The sequence below is a fragment of the Oryctolagus cuniculus genome, chromosome 13, assembly GCF_051225735.1.
Source record: "Oryctolagus cuniculus isolate XC-2025 breed Fujian yellow rabbit chromosome 13, ASM5122573v1, whole genome shotgun sequence".
NCBI lineage: Eukaryota > Metazoa > Chordata > Mammalia > Lagomorpha > Leporidae > Oryctolagus > Oryctolagus cuniculus.
The window spans coordinates 19,368,094-19,380,692 of NC_142879.1; the positions used below are offsets into that span (position 1 = coordinate 19,368,094).

The following is a 12,599-nucleotide window of genomic DNA, read 5'->3' on the forward strand; positions in this document are numbered from 1 at the left end:
ACCATAATGAGCTCATAGTTCTGCTTTTCTGTGAACTTTGCGTAGAACCCTGGTCTAATCGTACGTGGCGTTCAGCCCCTAAGATCACGAGAAGTGGTTAAAGGGAAACAGCAGAGCAACTGGATTTAAAGTGTACCCAGCTTCCTCTCCGTTAGGGTGAAGCATTCCAGAGAGTCCGGCTCAGTGGGCTCCAGCCCAAGGAAAATGGGACAGAGGGGCCTGGAGCAAGGGGGCTCGCGGCCACTCCCAAGGGTGTCTCCCCAGACGTGGTGGGAGGGAGTTAGGACACCCGGGGCGGCAGCTGGGTGGAGAAGCAGAGGAGGCCTTGAAGGGGTCGCCGTGGGGGCCATGCGCTCTGAGGAGCGACAGTCTGCTCGCTGCCCGCCAGGCTCCTTGTGCACACACAGCCCCTCCGTCTCAGGTCCATGGCTCAGGGCACCCATCCTGGACACCAGGGCGACAGATCCTTATTGAAGGCGAAGAGGGCGGCGAGCCAGGCTCTAGCTCCAGAACTGGCTGCCAGGCCGGGCTCCTGGGAGCCATCCAGGACCCGCCTGCAGCCTCGGGGCCTGTGCTGGACACTTGTGGGACAAGGCCTGCTGGCCGCAAAGCTGAGGTCACCAGTGTCCAGGGTGGGGGAGGCACTGAGACGTCTTCCCTTTCCCCACTAAGGGAGGCGGCTTCCTCCTGCAAAGAGAGGGCTCTGCCCGCCCAGGCCAGCAGTCAGGCAGGGCGGGTGGGCGGGGCAGGAGGGCAAGGATGTTAACAACACCTGGGATGTTTCCGGTGGCCCCTGGGGACACTGTGACTATAAGAACCAGGATGGTGACTGCCGACCCCAGCGTTAGCTCTATTCCTGAAAGCAGAAGTTCTCAAAATGCAAAACACACCTGCTCTGTTAAACACTTAGAAAGCCTGCCCCGCCCCCCCGCCGGCCCCGGCTGCACCTGCACCCACTTAATCACAAGGGGGTGCATCTGTGCTCCCAGGCTCTGCCTCCGAAACACCTTGACCCCAGGTAGCTCAGAAAGCCGGGGTGCAAATGCCCAGTGCTGGTCCCACTGCGCACAGGGCACAGGGCCCCCTGGCCCACCCAGGCGCTGCGGGTGGGGGCTGCACCTTCTGCTATCTGCGAAGCATTTCCTGCCTGGCTTCATTAGCACGTTGGTGGCGTCGCTTCCTGTGGCTGACTCTCCGTTTCCATTCTGGCAGAGAGTGGTTTGTGTTTTTTTTTCACACAGTTTTGGGGGTGAGAGGAAGATGAGCTTCACACGGGGCCTCTCCTGGGCCTCTTGGCAGCCTGCCCCGCTGTGCCCCTCGCGTCTGCTTGGGAAGACAGAGCTGGGAGGCTGGGCCTGAGCCTCCTCACTCCGGGAGCCCCTGCGCCCAGGCAACCATCACCACCGACGGCAGACATCGCGGCCACAGCCAGGTAGCACCAAACCTGTTGTCTGTGACGTGGGGTCAGCTGGGCCTGGCACTTCGGGGGCAAGACAGCATGTTGGGGGCGGGGGAGAAAGTTCTAGAACAAAAGATGTTTAGGAAGAAAGTAAAACCGAAATACTGCTTTCGTGAAGGACTTTGGGGAACAAAGATTTAAGAAGAAGAGGTTTTGCAAGTTTTGATGGTGTGTCCGGGAGTATTGGGAAGACGGGGTGACCAGGAGGTCTCACTCTACGTGATCTGCTGCAGAACCAACAACAAGAAGTGGTTACATGCAAAATACAAACCCATTTGCCTTTTCTCCTGGGAGTCAGCCCCAGAGGAGGAGTGGGAGTGTGGCAGACACGCCGGCTGGCGGCTGTGAGCCAGAGCAGGCCGAGAAGCTGAAGACGGGGCGTACCTCAGAGGCTGCTGGACGATGGGCGCCATCACCCCGACCCTGTCAGGAATGCAAGGGAGCACCCTGGAGGCCAGCAGCCTGGAAGGGTGAGTGACAGCATGGGGCTTCCCCGCCCCCCCCCCCACCTTGGGGAGCCTCAAACAGGCTCGGGTCCCCCAAGGCCACAAGCTCTGGGCTCGGAGGCATTTGCTCGGGGCTGGCGGGAGGACGGGCAGGCGATGAGGGGTCAGGAAGTCCAATTACACGGGTCCTCTTTGCTGGTGGCCTGACTCCCCTGGACTTCCCTCAGGGCCCCTGCGCCCCGTCCTCCATCTTCCCTAACTCAGGTCCCACCAAACACCCCTCAAAAAAAAAAAAAAAATAGGAAGTGGGCATGTGGCGCAGCCGTTAAGATGCCCTTGGGATACCCGCATCTCACATCCTACTCCTGAGTTCAAGTCCCATCTCCACATCTGATGCCAGCTTCCTGCAGGCGTGCACCCTGGGAGGAAGCAGATGCTGTAGCTGGCTCCCCACCACCTGTGTGGGAGACCCAGATTGAGTTCTGGGCTCCTAGCTTTAGCCTAGCCCAGCCCTGGCTATTTCAGGCTCGTGGGGAGTGAACCAGCCAGTGGGAAATCAAACTTTCTCTCTTTCTCTTTCTCTTCCCTGTGTGACTTTTGAATAAATAAAAGTAGAAAGTGAAGCAAACATGATCCTACCATGATAGAAACAAAAGCCGTTTCCCAAGGATGTGTCTTTAGGTTCTAGAAACCTGCCATGAATGGAAAATGGAATCCTATCAGCATAAAGACTCATCTTTAGGACATAGCCTCTCCCGGGACTAAGGGGGCATCTGTGTCACCGCTGCTACTCTCGGTCTCGCACCAGTAAAGATAAGTCCATCAGCCATTGAATCTTTAGAAACACTGCTAGCAAGAAAGGTCAGTACCGTGAGAAAAATACAAGCCCATGATAATACATTTTAAAATCGCTGTCATTTTGAGAAATGCGTTTTTACTGTGGCAAACATATGTCGCTTGAGAGTGAGACGTGGGTGCTGATGAAGAATGAATTCCTGAAAGTTGTCAGAAGCCTGCTCCCCCACCAAGCTATTTATTTTTAAGATAATTTTGTTTTTTAATTGTAAAGAACAATCATGTATGGTGCATAACATGTTTTGAAATATTGTATACATTGCAGAATGGCTATGCACTAATTCACTTACTTCCTTTCTCATGGGGAGAACTCTTAAAATTCACTCTCTCTGATTTTTAGGGCTATGATACATTGTTATTAACCACAGTCACCACAGTGTGCAGTAGACCTCTTGAGTTTATTTCTTCTTTTTTTTAAGATTTTTTATTTATTTATTTGAGAGACAGAGCAGAGCTACAGACAGTGAGAGGGAGAGACAGGAAGATCTTCCTTCCATTGGTTCATTCCCCAGACAGCCACAATGGCCAGAGCTGCACCGATCTGAAGCCAAGAGCCAGGAGCTTCTTCCAGGTCTCCCACGTGGGTGCAGGGGCCCAAGAACTTGGGCCATCTTCTACTCCTTTCCCAGGCCATAGCAGAGAGCTGGATCAGAAGAGGGGCAGCCGGGACTAGAACTGGCGCCCATATGGGACGCCAGCACCACAGGTGGAGTATTAACCTAGTGCGCCATGGCCCCGAGTTTATTCCTTCTAACTGAAATTTCGTATCTGGTAACTGTTATCCCTACAACCCCTCCCCCACAGCCCCTGGTCCCCGTCTACTCTCTGCTGCTGTGAGTTCAGCTGGCTTAGACTCCAAGTCGCATGGGAGATCATACGTGTTTGTCTTTCTGGCCTGGGTTATCTGCTCGACACAATAGCCTCTCATTGCATCTGTGTTGCCCCAAAGGACAAGATGCCCTTCTTCTTCAAGGCCGAACAGTACAGCTGGGTGTGTACAGCACATCTGCGTTGTCCATGTACCTGCTGAGTGGCGCAGGGGTGGAGTCCACGCCTTGAGTACGGCAAACAAGGCTCAGCAAACACAGCAGTGCACGCGTCGCTTTGACACACTGACTTCATTTCCTCTGAGTCCGTGGGACTGCTGCATCAAACAGGAGTTCTATTTTAGTGCTGTTTCAATAATGCTACTAAAAATAGAACTGCTGGAGAGAGAGAGAAGGAAAGAGATCTTCTATCTGATGGTTTACTCTCCAAATGCCTGCAACAGGCTGGGCTGTGCCAGACCAAAGCCAGGAACTTGAAGCTCCATCCGGGTTTTCTGCATGGGTACAGGAAACCAAGTACTTAGGCCATCACCTGCCTTCCAGGGCGTGCATAGGCAGGAAGCTGGATGGGAAATGGAGGCAGGACTGGAACTCAGGCAGTGCACTATGGGACGTGGGTGACCCCAGGGGCAGCTTAACTTCTGTGTGGGCAAACGCACACCCCTAATTTTAATTTTCGAAGACCCTTCACACAATATCCCACATTGGCTGCACTACTCCAGAAGTATTTCTATGTTTGTTCATTTGTTCATGTGGTCACTCACTCACTGAACAGGCCCCTACCAGGTACCAGGCAGCCTGGAAGGCAGTAGGTGAACAGGAAGCTTACAGACAGGTGGGAGCAGAGGCTGATGCCCAGACCAGTAGAGACCGCTCACTAGGATGGCAGTCAGCCGGAAGCTCTGTGAACACAGCAGGGCAGGACAAAGGGCCTGGGGGTGACAGGGTGTGGCCAGGGAAGCCCCATCTGCGGAGGTGGCACTGCAGAAGAAACCTGAAGGAGGTGAGGGACAGCGGGGAGGGCGAGGCAGGCTGAGGCATGGGCGGGGACAGCAAGCAGTGCTGGTGGGCCAAGTCCAGCTCTGGGGAGCCCTCCCTGGGTGGACCCCCGGCTTGAGTCTGAGTGTGATGAGAAGCCACGGAGGGCTCTAAGCGGAGAGGGACACAGTCTGATTGGCTCTTTAGAACCATCATCCCAGCCCATGTGTATAGCATCACACCCTGGAGCCGGGTGTGAAAGCAGAGACCCACTGGGGAGGTGGGCGCATAGGTCAGCGGGGTCAGCAGCGGAGGAGGAAGAGAGGGTTGGGCTTGGGACAGACGCCCAGGCTGGGGCAGACAGAACCTGCTGGTGGACTGGAAGTGGCACATGGAAGCAAAACAGAGGCCAAGATTTTCAAGCCGGCCGCTGGATGACGGTGCGCACCAGCGCGGAGCCGCCTTGTGGGACAGCCGGAGTTCTGTTAGGTAGCTTGGAGGAACCATCCAGCAGAAAGCAGGAATACAAGCCTAGAACACAAAGCTTCCCTGGCAGACGGCCAGGCTTCGAGGGTCTGGGGCCAGCAGGTCAGCTGCTGATTCCTGCTGCCACTTCCCCGGCTGCTTCTGGGTCCCATATGCGCAGCCACCTGGGGCTATGATCGGCTGGACGCGCTTCCGCACCCTTGCAAAGCCCAGCAGTGTCTCCCGCCCTGCCGCAGGAGTCACAGGGTAGACAGGTTGCCTTGGTCAAATTCCACGCAGCAGTTGAGTGTTGCTTGGAGACCAGCTCCACCAGTTAGTGCTGTGGGGGTTACTGGAGTTCCTGCAAGCTGGCCTCTGTCCCAGCGCCACTCCCTGCTGTGAGCTAAGTGAGCCTCTCCTCTGAGCAAGCCAGGAAGCCCAGGAGCAGGGGGCGGGCCGATTCCACTCTGTGAGCTTGGAGAGGGGTGTGCTAGAACGGAGAGAGCGTGATCTGTGGATCCAACAGACCTAGAGCCACCTTCCGCCCCTGCTCAGTCCTACCTGTGTCATCCGGGACAGGTCCTTCTCCTTTTGCTTTATCGTGAGAGACAAAGAGAGAGAAACAGATCTTCCATCTGCTGTGTGATCCCTCAAATGCCAGGACTGAAGCCAGGAGCCTGGAACTCCATGTGGGTGGCAGGGGCCCAAGTACTTGGGCCATCCCCTGCTGCCTCCCAGGGTGCACGTTAGCAGGGAGCTGGATCAGAAGCAGAGGAGCTGGGACTTGAACCCGCACCCGGGTACAGGATGCAATCGTCCCAAGCTGTGGCTCAACACGCTGTGACACACACCCGCCCCTACTTTTCCTTTCTGACTCAAAATCTCAGGTTGCTCAGGCCACAGAAAGAGACAGAGAGATAAGGTTGTCGTAATGTTGAATACAAAATCCCCACCCCCAGGCAGGCGTCCAAGAGGGACAGCTCCCTTGTCCCTTGGGCATCTCGCCTCTGTGAGTTGCTGCTCAGAGAGGGCCTCCCCCAGCACACACCTCGGCTTCCCTTCCACCCCGCCCCGGCCCACCGTGGCTGGAGCGCGCTGCGGTTTTCCTTGTAGAGGTCAGGACCAGAGCAGCGGCATCATTTTTGGGTTCGCGGCGCTCCTCGCTCTCCTGCTGGTCATCACGGCTTCCTGCATCCTGTGCACCTGGAACAAACGGAAGAAGCGTGAGTCCCTTGCCGGTCCTGGGTTGAGACAGAGAGAGAGGTCTTTCATCTATCTGCTGGTTCGCTCCCCAGTGGCTGCAATGGCCAGAGCTGAGCCGATCTGAAGCCAAGAGCCAGGAGCTTCTTCCAGATCTCCCACGTGGGTGCAAAGGCCCAAGGACTTGGGCCGTCCTCTGCTGCTTTCCCAGGCGCATCAGCAGGGAGCTGGATCAGAAGCAGAGAGGTCGGGACCCAAGCCGGCCCCCAGATGGGATGCCAGCACTGCAGGGGCCTTAACCCACTGCGCCATGGTGCCAGCCCCACACCGTGGGATTCATGACCTCGCCTGGCAGTCCTCTAGAGCCCAGCTCGTTTTCCAGGGGTGCGCACTTCTGGGCTGGGGAGCCCTTGGCACTTACCTGACATACTAGCCATGGCCTTGCTCCAAAGGCCCAGCTCACTGAAGGCCTGTGAGAAAGACTTTGCTCTGGAACCCCTGGGCCCAGTTTCCCCTCTCAGCTTCTATCCAGCGAGTCCCCTGTTCCTCCGGGAAACGATTCCAGCCCAGGTCTGCGGAGGGTGGGGAAGGTGCCCCGCTCTGCTCGGCTGGCCCTTCCGTGGGCCTCCTGTGGCCCTTCAGTGGGCCTCCTGTGGCCCTCCCGTAACCTGCGCCCCCTCGTTGTCTTGCAGGTCGTGTACCCTACCTACGGGTCACTGGCATGCCCTCACTGACTCTGCCTCGGCCTGGACAGCGAGCCAAAAATATTTACGACCTCTTGCCTCCAAGGCAAGAAGACCTGGGTAGGTTTTTCTTTCTGATCCCTGAGGCCAGACTGCCCCACGTTCTGCACCCAGAATGCACCTGGCACCTCCCAGAGGTGACCTTCTCTAAGCTTCCGGTCTTCCGGCCCCCCTGAGCGCTTGGTGGAGAACAGGCTGGAAAGACCATCAGCTGCGACTCCGGAGACAGGCCGGCAGGGCTCTGGAAAGGGTGCAGCAGGTGGTCTGGGCTGGGGGCTTTGTTTCTTCTTGAGGAAAGCCGCTGGGGGAGCGCTGCAGCAGGAGAGCCTGGCACCAGCGTCCCAGGCAGGGCTGGGGGCCCCTCGGCAGGAGCTCTCTTCCCAGCCTGCCTCCATGCCCGGTGCCAGCATCTCCCAGCACCGCCGGGTCTCCCAGTGCAAGCTCCCTGGGCCTCTGACCCCCTCCCCACAGGACGTCGGGGCCCACAGGAAGAGGGCCTTGCTCGGGCCCAGGTGCTCCGAGGACAGGCCCGCTGTCTTCAGGAGCCATTCTCTGTTCTTCCAGGAAGATGTCAGTCCAGGAGCATCCGTGTCTTCAGTACCGAGAGCCTCCTCTCCAGAAACCCTGACCCCCCCGGGCACGTGGTGAGTGCTGAGTGACAAGACGAGCCCCTTGGGGGATGGCAGGGCGCTGGCAGGAGAGCCGAGGGGAAGGACTTCTGGGTACCAGAGCCTTCTGGGGCAGACGGGCAGTGTGGCCTCTGGCACTCGCCCTGCAGCCCTCTTAAGTTGGGAAGACGAGTCTCAGCCTCCTTCCTGCCCAGCGGGAAAGCCTGAGGAGACAGGAGCCAGCGCTGGGGATGTCAGAAAACCAGCGAGGCACGCTTGGCGAGCGCACGATGCTAGAACCGGCGCGGACGGGTTTTAGCAGACATGGCGATTCGTGTGTCCACGCTGGTGCTGTTTCCTCCCCAGCCGCCGACTCGGAAAGGTTCCTATGTGGTCCAGCCTGCTGCTGGGGCCTCACGCACCCTGAGAGCCCCACCTTGGGAACCCCCCAAGGGGCCGTGTGCATTGATTTCAGTTACTCTGAGCAGCAGAGACGCCCATTCATCTCCGTGGCTGGAGTAAAAAGCGTTGGCTCAGATGGGGACACCGCAGGCCGGGTCACGGGTAATGGGCAGTATTGTAGTTGGCTCCCGGTCATGGAGGCCAGGCAGTCCCAGATCCAGGGCCGCACCATCACCCGGAGGAAGGCAGCACATGGGCAGGTGCGAGAGAGAGCCAGAGCCAGAAGGCCCGAGAGAGGAGCGGGCCAGCCTCTCATCAGAACCCACTCCTGCAGCATCGCACGGAGCGTGGGGGGACTCTCCACGGCCCCTCCCCCGAGGCTCCACCTCCCAGCGCTGTTTCGCTTTCCAGCATGTGAACACAGTCAAGCCCCTGGATGGGGATAGCATTGAGGTCGCAAGGGCTGTGTGACAACTCACACCGATCATCCCGAGGGTCTGGTCATCCGGCGCTAAAGGCACCTGCCAGGCAGCAGCCCGAGGGCAGCCGGGTGCCGAGGCACCAGGGACAGTGAAGGGACTGCTTTGAAGATCAAGGTTATGCTGCTTTCCTTTCCTTAAGATGTATGTATTTATTGGAAAGGCAGAGTTACAGAGAGAGAGGGCATGGCGGAGGGCTCACTCACCCACTGGCCCACTCCCCAAATGGCTGCCACGGCCAGGGCTGAGCCAGGCCTAAGCCAGGAGCCAGGAGCTTCATCTGGGCGTCCCGCATGGGTGCAGGGCCAGTCTTCTGCTGCTTTCCCAGGCACCTTAACAGGGAGCTGGATCAGAAGTGGGCCCATACAGGATGCCAGCGTCGCAGGCAGCGGCTTTACCCGCTACATCGCGATGCCCGCCCACCCCAGGCTGATTTTCACAGATAAGGTCTTTGTTGAAAAATTGGTCCCTTTGGCTTCATGGTCACCCTGAGGAGGGGTCTGTGGTCTCTCAGCTTCTCGTACCCAGAGGTTGAGGCTCAGTGACTACACAGAAGCCTCTGCTTCCCCCTCCTCCCTCTCCTCACGTAGCTCCTGCCCCACGATGTCCTCAGGGAGCAAGACGTGTGACAGAGACAGGGCAGCAAGCAGGAGACCCACTGCCAGCGCTCGTCCCAGGGCTTGGCTGGGCCGTGACGGACGGTGGCATTGACAGCACGCAGGCCCCCGCCGCGTGAAGCGCATTGGGAACCAGTGGCCAATCCTTAAAAATGGAAGGCGTTTCACACAGGAAGTCCAGACCCTGAGCTTTTCCTAAAAACCCAGACATTCTGGAAACATCAGACCAGCACCCCTCAGGGCCTGTGTGCCAGCTGCCCCTGTACAACAAGGAGAGCATTGCTAAGCATTTCTAGGCACCAGGAGCTGTTCAAGTGCTCAGACTCGATCAGCACTCAGCGGGGGAGCTGGGGTCATCACCTCCCGTCCTGACCCCAGCCTCTGCCTCCAGCCACCTGCAGCCCTTCCTCTCCACATGCTCTGCGGAGCCAAGCTCCCCCCAGTTTGTAACATGCCCCCACCCCCCACTCCCAGTGAAACCGCTGCCAGTGGCCAAAGCCCTTTCACTCACACCTCCCTGGAGGCCAGCGGTGGGGACCAGCGGGAGGGGCCCGTGTGGCCCTGCGCGCAGGGAGCAACAGACACTCTGACCCCTCTCTGCTTCCCTCTCATCACCGGATGTCTCTGCTTCCCCGTAGCCCTCCCAAGGGAGCAGCACCCTGCAGGGGCACGGAGCCCGCATCCCCACCGTGGGGTTCGCAGTGGGTATCTATGACAACGCCCCCGTGCCCCACGTGTGCCAGACCCTGGTGCCCTCGGCGCACTACGGCAACGACGGGGCCCCCGGACAGCGGACAAGCTCTGCTTCGGAGGACGCCAACGATTATGTGAACGTCCCTGTGGCCGACGCGGCCGCTGAGCCCCCCGCCTCTGCCTGCAGCGCCGCCGAGCCCCCCGCCTCTGCCTGCAGCACAGCCAAGCCCCCCGCCTCCTCCTGCAGCGCCCCCGGGTACTGCTTCGCTCACCAAGGCGCCCAGGGGCTGGGGTTCACCGAGGAAAGCCACGAGGACTGTGATGGTGCCGGCGACTACAGCACTCTCTGGTGTCCAGCTGACCCGCTGAGCGAGGCGGACAGCTCCTCCCAGGCCTCGGACGACTACGTCAACATGGCCAGGCTGGAGCTCGCGGGCAGCCAGGAGACTCAGCTCTGGGCGGCCTTGCAGCGCTGCGGGGATGACGGAAATGTGGCCCCGGCTCAACCGGACGGCAGCCAGCAGCGGGCTGGGGGAGAGGCCACCTCCCCCAGCCCAGACAGCGCAGCAGCGGGCAGGGCGCAGGGTCCAGGGACCCACCTCCAGCCTGTCTCAAGGAGGCTGCTGGCTTCAGAGGAGGTTGTGGCCTTTCAGCCACCCGCTGAGAGCCAGAGCTGTCAGCTGCAGCGTGAGAGGACGTGCAGCGAGGACTCGAGTGACTATGAGAATGTGCTCGCTGTCCAGCCGGGAGGCCAAGACACTGGCACCTGGCTCCCTCCTGACCAGTTAAGGCCCAGGCCCCCGACAGGAACGCCCCGTGACACCGTCTGTCCTGCCAGCTCCTTAGCTGCCGAAGAGCCTCAGGGAGACTCTGGGCCACCCTAGGAGTTCAGTAGATTCCCTCGGTTTGGCTAAAAAAAAAAGTAAAAAAGTAAAAAGCAAAAAAATTAATAAATAAAAAAGCTGCCTGGAAGCAAGGGTTGGGAAAGCCAGACAGGAATTGTCCCCAGGCGGGATGCCGCTGTCTCCGTACAAAGCTGAGGACATTCGCACGAGCGCCTCCCGGGACTGTTGGGATGCAGTGGGCCTGAGGGGTTCACCAGCCCCAGTGGGCTGCAAGCCAGAGTACAGACTGTTTTGTAAGCCGGGCAGGAGCTGAAGGAAGGAGGAGGAGAGGAGGGAGCAGGCAGTCTCCATGGCAGCAGGAGGACGGCCACCCCCTGCCCTGAGGATACAGGGCAGGAGGAAGCCCACTTGCTGCCCCCACGGAGCATCTACAGCCACCTGGAAAAGTGTCTGCCATCTCCCAAAAGCAGGCACTTCCGTGGCCCCCAATCCGCTCCTATGAACTGCTGCAAGTTGACTGAACACCGTGTTCACTCAAAAACCTATGTGTGGCCAGTGCCGCGGCTCACTAGGCTAATCTTCCGCCTTGCGGCGCCAGCACACTGGGTTCTAGTCCCGGTCGGGGCGCCTGATTCTGTCCCGGTTGCCCCTCTTCCAGGCCAGCTCTCTGCTGTGGCCAGGGAGTGCAGTGGAGGATGGCCCAAGTGCTTGGACCCTGCACCCCATGGGAGACCAGGAGAAGCACCTGGCTCCTGCCATCGGATCAACGTGGTGCGCCGGCCGCAGTGCACCAGCCATGGTGGCCATTGGAGGGTGAACCAACGGCAAAGGAAGACCTTTCTCTCTGTCTCTCTCTCTCTCACTGTCCACTCTGCCTGTCAAAAAAAAAAAAAAACCAAAAAAAAAAAAAAAACAACTATGCGTGACTCTTTCTAGCAGCTTCATTCATAATTGCCAACAAGCAGAACACACCTTCTATGGGCGAATGGCCAGGGGAACTGGCTATCCACCCGAGTCCGTCATAGCCAGCAGGAACGAGGAATGGACAGTTGGCTCACGCAGCAACATGGACACGGGTTAACTTGGTTTTGTTCCATGAACAGAGTTGGATTTAAAAGTCTGCATCTGGTGTGATTGCAGCTGCGTGATATTCGGGAAAAGGGAAACTATAGGAATGGAAAGAGACAGTGGTGGCCAGGTTTGGGGGAGGAGAAGGGTTGACAGAGGGGCTGCTCGCGGGCATTTTTTAGGATGGGGGCGCTGTTCTGTGCGGTTCTGCAGCAGCAGATGAACAGCTGCGTGCATTTGTCAAGCACACAGAACCGTATGCAAATTTTTAAAAAGTTAACCAGGTTCTCAGGGGACCTAGGATGCTATACAGATTGTGACAAATAAATCTACTTGTATATCGTGTTATAAATGAATGACATAACTTCACAGGAGAAGAAGGAGCTGACCTAATTAACTTTGGAAAACAATGCTTTGACTTGAAACTGTAAGATACAGATGCAAACAACTGGACACCCACTCTGCACTCCCACTGGCAAATCTGCATCTTGCAGTCATTTGAGTTAGCAGTTCCCAACTATGTACCTCCTAGGATGGAATAAAAAAGTCAAATATCGTAGATAAGGAAAAGCTGGGACAAATACGCCAATAAGAAAGCCTGTAGGCCGGCGCCGCGGCTCAATAGGCTAATCTTCCACCTAGCGGCGCCGGCATACCGGGTTCTAGTCCTGGTCAGGGCACTGGATTCTTTCCCAGTTGCCCCTCTTCCAGGCCAACTCTCTGCTGTGGCCAGGGAGTGCAGTGGAGGATGGCCCAAGTACTTGGGCCCTGCACCCCATGGGAGACCAGGAGAAGCACCTGGCTCCTGCCTTCAGATCAGCGCGGTGCGCGGGCCGCAGCGGCCATTGGAGGGTGAACCAACGGCAAAAAGGAAGACCTTTCTCTCTTTCTCTCTCTCTCTCACTATCCACTCT

At 58.1% G+C, this 12,599-nt stretch overlaps 1 protein-coding gene and 1 long non-coding RNA gene across 8 annotated transcripts; one reads left to right on the forward strand and one right to left on the reverse strand.

The window, feature by feature from the left end:
- The first annotated feature begins 963 nt into the window (after positions 1-963).
- Positions 964-11,533, forward strand: LAX1 (lymphocyte transmembrane adaptor 1). Of its 6 annotated transcripts, XM_051821148.3 has the most exons (6): positions 964-1,432; positions 1,758-1,929; positions 6,144-6,253; positions 6,923-7,033; positions 7,538-7,617; positions 9,718-11,533. In XM_051821148.3, exons 2-6 carry the CDS (start codon positions 1,862-1,864, stop codon positions 10,654-10,656), a joined length of 1,308 nt encoding a protein of 435 aa, XP_051677108.3. In that variant the 5' UTR covers positions 964-1,432; positions 1,758-1,861; the 3' UTR covers positions 10,657-11,533. The 6 variants fall into 6 exon arrangements, with proteins under 6 accessions (XP_051677108.3, XP_089167460.1, XP_069911223.2 ...); XM_089311334.1 differs by lacking the exon at positions 6,144-6,253 and having other exon boundaries at positions 1,236-1,432; positions 7,542-7,617; XM_070055122.2 differs by lacking the exon at positions 6,144-6,253 and having other exon boundaries at positions 1,269-1,432.
- LOC103350999 (uncharacterized) lies at positions 3,140-10,423 on the reverse strand. Of its 2 annotated transcripts, none has more exons than XR_011381354.2 (4): positions 10,045-10,423; positions 6,111-6,233; positions 3,784-3,904; positions 3,140-3,403 (listed from the first exon to the last, which is right to left on the reverse strand). It is a non-coding gene; the product is annotated as an uncharacterized LOC103350999 (long non-coding RNA). The 2 variants fall into 2 exon arrangements; XR_016218836.1 differs by having other exon boundaries at positions 6,079-6,233; positions 10,045-10,183.
- Positions 11,534-12,599: the final 1,066 nt, after the last annotated feature.